The sequence below is a fragment of the Fundulus heteroclitus genome, unplaced genomic scaffold (genome assembly GCF_011125445.2).
Source record: "Fundulus heteroclitus isolate FHET01 unplaced genomic scaffold, MU-UCD_Fhet_4.1 scaffold_42, whole genome shotgun sequence".
Classification (NCBI taxonomy): Eukaryota; Metazoa; Chordata; class Actinopteri; order Cyprinodontiformes; family Fundulidae; genus Fundulus; species Fundulus heteroclitus.
Window position 1 is genome coordinate 2,430,394 of NW_023396835.1, and position 6,732 is coordinate 2,437,125.

General features: G+C 40.3%; 1 protein-coding gene across 1 annotated transcript in view; it reads left to right on the forward strand.

Annotated features, from left to right (window-relative positions):
- Positions 1–885: 885 nt before the first annotated feature.
- Positions 886–6,732, forward strand: part of stard3nl (STARD3 N-terminal like) — a 15,706-nt gene continuing 9,859 nt past the window's right edge. Inside the window, exons 1-2 of the mRNA XM_012853520.3 lie at positions 886–1,050; positions 5,582–6,052. Coding sequence (XP_012708974.2) covers positions 5,852–6,052 — 201 coding nt within the window. The 5' untranslated portion in view covers positions 886–1,050; positions 5,582–5,851. The remainder of the gene's footprint in view (positions 1,051–5,581; positions 6,053–6,732) is intronic.

Below are 6,732 nucleotides of genomic sequence, written 5' to 3' on the forward strand. Positions count from 1 at the left end.
GAAGATATAGAAAAAAGCATATGGATAAAATAGAAATCATATTGATCAATATCGATAATTATCAACAAATTCAAAACATATATTTTAAGAGCAGCCCTAGCCATTTTATGCTGTTGCTTGGCGACCTATTTTAAGATACAGAACACACAAACACTGAATTCAAACTCAACCCTTTATTTAACCAACTTTGTACCAAAACTGCAAGTATTTTAAAAATGAAAAAGAACACGTGCTCTCTGAACTCTTTGAAGCGGGCGGAGCGTTCCTGGGTCTGCGTTTGTGATTGGTTGGGAGGATGTAATGACTGTAATAATAACTAACACGATAGGCTAGAATGCAAAAGTAAGGAAAACTGTTATTCTATGAAACTTTTTATTGACCCTTTTTTTTCTATCGATGATATACGTCTATCGATCAATACATATTGTTACTGAAATATCGTCCAGCCTTATTTAGAATCACGCTAGCTGATAGGACTAGGGCTTTATCTTTATAGCAATACATCTTGGCTTGAATTTTTGTGTAAACATGTTATGCAACATCTACATATTTACAAGAAAAAAATATTTCCACTTTCCATTTTTGCATATTAGTAACAAAATGTCTTCATTGAGGACAAAGCTGATTTAAATTCCTTGTTGTGTGAACTGACTTGACGATTAAAGCTGAATCTGAAGCTGTTTCTGTTAAGTGTTTTAACATAAATAGGTTTATTTGTATATTTATTAAATTAGGCATCGTAAATTAATGAATAAACTCTGTAAATAAAAGAAAAAATGAATGAATGAATGAATCTTCGAAGCTGTAGGTCTCCAGCAGGGAGCGCTCCCTCTGTGCTGAATGGAGGTCGTTCCGTTTCCAGCTGCTGCAAACTTCAACTCCCAGAATCCTTTGCTCCAACCTGCCTGCTAGCATGACTTCCATCCTTCCATAGCAGCAAACGAAGAGGAAACGCTGTACTTCTCCACTTCCGAGCCCGACATTTACCGCAAAACCCCGTCTGAGTTTTTATTAGAAAACACCTGAAGCTTGACTGAACGTTGTTCTGAGGTAAGAGTCGCGACGCAGCCAAACCTTTGCTTTAAATGGGCCTAAAGGAAGCTTTTCTTGCTAGCTTGTTGTCAAACGAACCCAGCGATGCAGGTAAAAACACGACCAGAGAGCCGCTCAGGGATCGTTTCTGTCGCTTTATCTGATTATTCTGTTACTAATTGTTGTTACACCTGGCCAGGTATGACCCAGGTGGTCGTTTTAAAGGATAATTCCGAGGTGTCGCTGCTGAAAAAATGCAAATTAACCCCATTATTATCTCAATGCGAGCAGCAATCAGTAACACCGTTATTACAGTTTCTGGGTCCGTGTTCGGCGCTGACAGACATTTACAGAAGGCTGTGTTTACATGAAGTATCTGCAGTTCCCTCCCAGTTTAACAGTTTTACCTGGTTCCTGCTCACCTGATGGCACAGGTGTGTCCAAACCTTAACAAGTCAGCCTCCTTATGCAATATCATGGCTTATCTTTATAGCTTTTATGTCTTTGCAAATATATTCCACATGTGTTTAAATGTGAGGCTCTTTGGTGTTATAAATCTGTGGTCTAAAATATTATTCTGGTCATATATCGTCTTAGTAGGACCTTCACTATCTTCTGGCTTTTTAGAGAGAAAACATAATATAATGTTATATATTTTTGCCATCTGTCTGGATTTGTTTACAACATTCAAGGCGCTGCTAGATCATAGCAGTTACACCCTCACCTTTATCGTCTTTACTGAGATCGTCTCCTCCTTAAACGTTTTAGATCGGTGTTTATTCTAATGTGACACTTTAAACATTATCGGCACACAGCCGTTGAACATAAATTTGTATTCGGTACTCTGATTAATCCGTTCAGAGCTTTACTAAGAGTGGGGACCAGATCAATGGTTGCTCCCTGCCCTCTCTGGGTCCTTTCTCTGATTCCCGAGGCCTTCGCAGAACCAAGAACCCTGAAAACTGTCTGTTCTCCTTATTGTCCTTATATAAATGTATTCCTAGGGATACTTTAGCAAACTGTGTGTTTAACTGCAGGCAACAGTTTTTTCCCCCCAGCTCATCAGATGAACCTGGGTGTCGTCTCTTCAGATGCTCGTCATGCGTGGCTTTGTGTTGTTCTGCAGATGCAACAAAGTCTTTCAAAGAACTCAAACATCCTTTAATCGTCGCCTAGCCTGAGGTCCTTTCATCGTCTAGACTGCTTCAGCTTTTATAACTCGACTCATTCGAAAGTAAATTTTATATTCAATTCAATTAAATTTTATTTATATAGCGCCAATTCATGATACATATCATCTCAAGGCTCTTTCCAAAGTCAGACTCCATCAGATCCTCCAGGTTGGTGAGAAAGTTTCCTCTCTAAGGAAACCCAGCAGGTTGCATCAAGTCTCTCCAAGCAGCATTCACTCCTCCTGAAAGAGCGTAGAGCCACAGTGGACAGTCGTCTGCATTGTTGATGGCTTTGCAGCAATCCCTCATACTGAGCATGCATGAAGCGACAGTGGAGAGGAAAACTCCCCTTTAACAGGGAGGAGAACCTCCAGCAGAACCAGAACCAGGCTCAGTGTGAACGCTCATCTGCCTCCACCCACTGGGGGCTTAGAGAAGACAGAGCAGAGACACAGAAAGCACAGAAGCTCACATTGACCCAGGAGTACTTTCTATGTTAGATGGTAATAGAGGATGATCTGCCTCCCCTGGATGATGTCACAGCTAACAGAACACCAGACCAGGGGTACCTTCTATGAAGAGAAAAAATGACAGAGAACAAAAAGTTAAAAGCTGAAATAACAACAAACAATGCAAACTGGAGAGCAGTAGGAGAACTCAGCAGAGAAAGAGAAATAGACCCTGATGTCCTCCAGCAGCCTAAGCCTATAGCAGCATAACTATAGAGATAACTCTGGGTAACATAAACCACTCTAACTAACTTTGTCAGAAAGGAAAGTTTTAAGATCAGTCTTAAAAGTAGAAATGTTCCGTGTTTGTTTTGAAACTTGATCAGACGGAGCGGTTCAACGACTTCAGTAGTACGTGACTGGCTTTTCCAGCGTGCATACCGTGTCGACGGCTTGGTATGTGTGACATCATTGATTATGTTTCTGTAAAACAGGCAAAATATGTCGATGTGTTGCTGCTAGTTTGGTAGTTGCTAAAGTTTTATCCACCCCCCCTTCCTGCTGTTGTCACCAAGGCACAGAGCAGGACTAAACAACGCTGACGGTGGCGTATTTCCTACCTCTGCCCCTCTTTGTCTTTAGCAACCCGCCATACAGCTGAAAGGTTCTGTCTGTCGGAAGCAAATCAAGGATGTTGCCTCCCACAACGGCTCACACGTGTATTTAAGGTAACTAACAAGTGTTAAAGAGACGTTCAGCGGTTTTTATCACATGACTAAAAAGCATAAACTTCTCACTTAGGGAAAGCTGCAAATCACCAGTTTATTTTTCACCCCATCAATATCTGAACTCAGAAACTAAAATGATGTGGTAGGAATTGTTAAATGTGAGTAACTAGAGCTTTAGTGAACCAGAGTTTAGAACACTTGGATCTATAATAGATGAAGGAGAAACACCTTTTTTTTCCCTCTCTTCTAGTGATAAAAAAACCAACATAATTTATCTTTTCAGGGTTCAGCCAGTTTAAATGTCTGAAATGGGGGTTTTGGCCTAGTGGTTAGAGCATTGCGCGTCCCACTGCCTGCACTCTGGGTCCCTGAGCAAGACCCTTAAGCCCTGATTGCTCCCCAGGCGCCGCACAGTGGTAGCCCACTGCTCCCCATGGGGATGGGTTAAGATGCAGAAGTGAATTTCTCCACTTAGAGATCAATAAAGTTAAAATTATTATTATTATTAACTGTAAGGAAGCAGAGCGAAAGCTACAAAATGATACAAACATGATGTGAGTCAGAGAATATGGACCTCACCATCAGATAAAATTGTTCTTTTTTTTTTCCTGGACTGGTTTCATCTCAGTCAGACTGAGATCTAATTGTAGTTTTATGCTGAAACGTTCAAGTTTTGTCTATTTTAGGGCTGAAGACCAGCTTAAAGTGACGTTTCTGTCCCTGGTCATGTGTAAAATAAGGATTTTTTTTTTTTAACCTGCAGGAAAAGTCTTAATCAGCAAAACGCTGCTGGAGTTGCAATCATGTGTCTTTTTTGCTTTGTGTAAAAGTTACAGACAGTAAATCCAAATATACAGTTAGTTTCACTTCCCCTAAGCGTGGCGAACAAATTCAACAGCGCCGTTGCAGCTCTCATTCAATAATGGGAGCATGTTGTGCTTAATTCTAAAGAAATGCATGCTTCTCTCTTTACATTATTCAAATTTAACTTGCAACTTTAAAAACAAACTAATCAATAAATGTTTTATCAAGATACGCCACGCTTAATGGTTGTATGTCAGTTTAAAATGCCGTAAAAGAGAAGCACTTCGGAGATTATTGCGACACAGATGATAATTTGTTCTCTTTTCCAACTAAATTTTGCAGTTGAGAACTGAATGTTTCCAAATTTGAAACTGTTGAGACAAAATACGATATTTAAACATTCACCTTGCTCTGACTCGCTTCTTTAGACTAAACATCTATAATTGTCCTTTAGAGATGGACTAAATAAAAGCTTTCTTGTACTTGCTGCCCATCTTCTTATCCTTTCCTGATAAAATGTTTATTTTTATTTTAAATGTTACTTTACTCTAGATTGTAGTTTGCTGTTCTTCTCGGCTCTGTTTGTTTCACCATTCAAGTGTCGGAATATAAAGTCAAATTCCTAGTTTGTTCCCACAAACTTGTGGAATTAAGTTTATTCTGGTTCTGATAGACATGAACTTACTTCTGTTTGCACATTAGACCTCAAAATGTTTCCTAGTTTAGGAGATGCAACTTTTTCCCGTGCCGACTCTCAAAAATCAGAATTGTGGTCACAGTAAAAAATGGTGCTATACGATAATGGGATGTTCAGTGTTGGCTTTTCATTGGTACGAAATACTTCAGTTTAGTTTTAGGGGTTTTATAGACATGCACACCTGAGTATCATTTATATAAAAATGGAATTATACACTATGGTTGTTATTGAAGGATTTAAAGAATAAGATTTAAAGTGTTTATTGTCAGATATTTGAGTACACTGAAGTGCAGTTAAATTTTATTTATATTGCGCCAATTCACAACACATATCATCTTTACAAAGTCAAATTCAATTCTTATTTTGCTGTCCACATCAAATAAAACAATACAACAAAATATGATAAACAGAGATATAAAAAGCTTAAAAATGTAAACATTGTAAGCATCAGACATAGAACAAAAATACTAAGAAAGTTGTTGTGCAGCAGGCTGAAGAATTATCAGTTGTGCAACTGATGAATTATATACACGTGGAAATTGTGCATAGAGCAATGTTAAGATGTGCGAAAAAGAAACCATGTCAGTCATAGAGCATTAAACACACACATTCCTGTGGTGCACCACAACTCAGCTGAGCCATCAACTTTTTAAATATACTTCTGATTAAACAACTAATGTTTTAACATTCTTCTTCCAGACGCTGTGATGCAGTTCACCCCCACAGAGGGACAGCAGATGCCCACATGACCAACCGCTCCGCCTTCTGACCAGTGGGAGGGGCCTATTCTGTTCTGAGCAGTGGGCGGAGCCTGTTCTGTTCTGAGCAGTGGGCGGAGCCTGTTCTGTTCTGAGCAGTGGACGGGGCCTGTCCGGGTCTGAGCAGTGGGCGGGGCCTGTTCTGAGCAGTGGGTGGGGCCTGTTCTGAGCAGTGGGCGGGGCCTGTCCTGTCCACAGGGCGAAACACAGCATGGACAGCAGATGCAGCAGCATGGATTCGCGGGCGTCTGGCAGAGGGATGGGCTCTGTCAGCAGCACGCCCCAGTCTGCTCGGGTGGAGTCGTACGAAGCCGTGGAGAAGAAGTGCATCTCGGACGTCCGGAGGACGTTCTGCCTCTTTGTCACCTTTGACCTCTTGTTCGTCACGCTGCTCTGGATCATTGAGCTAAACGTAAGAGTAAAGTGTATTTGCAGTCTATGGAGGTAACGCTGCACGTCAACGATTACAGCAAAATTATCATGTTGCTTTTGTGCATAAACATCCTTTAAGGAACTATAGCACAATAGAAACATCACCGTCTATTGTTTGGCTTTTAACGTCTGTCTTTAAAAGCTCATTCTGCAGATTTTTTGCAGATGACATCTCATTGAACCCGGTTGTGGTTCTGCGCCGTTACTCTTTGACTCATACTGTATTGTGACTATGGAGGAAGTGGTTTTTAGGCTTATCATTGTGGAACAAAGTAGTTATTGGCTCTGATTAGAATTACTTTATGCAGCTAAAGAAATACAATGTTAACAATTTGAAATACAGCCACACATCGACTGTTGTTTTCTAGGTGACGTCATTCCACATAGTTTTTGTCTTGAGAAATTACCTTAAATTTTACGAGGAAAAAAAATCAGTTTAATTTAAGAAAACCTCCTTAAACACTTTTTAACACCTCAGTTAATTATTTATTTCACAAACCTGCGTATGTCCCATCTCCCTTGTTGGGTTTATTACTTCGCTGTCGTAAACTGTGCGTGGAGCTGCAGAAAGTGCTGCATGTTGTGGTCGGGTAGCGGGAGGTCAGGGTTATGTGGAGGAGCGGCTCAAGACCAGTGCTCAGATTGAGGAAATGATTGTTA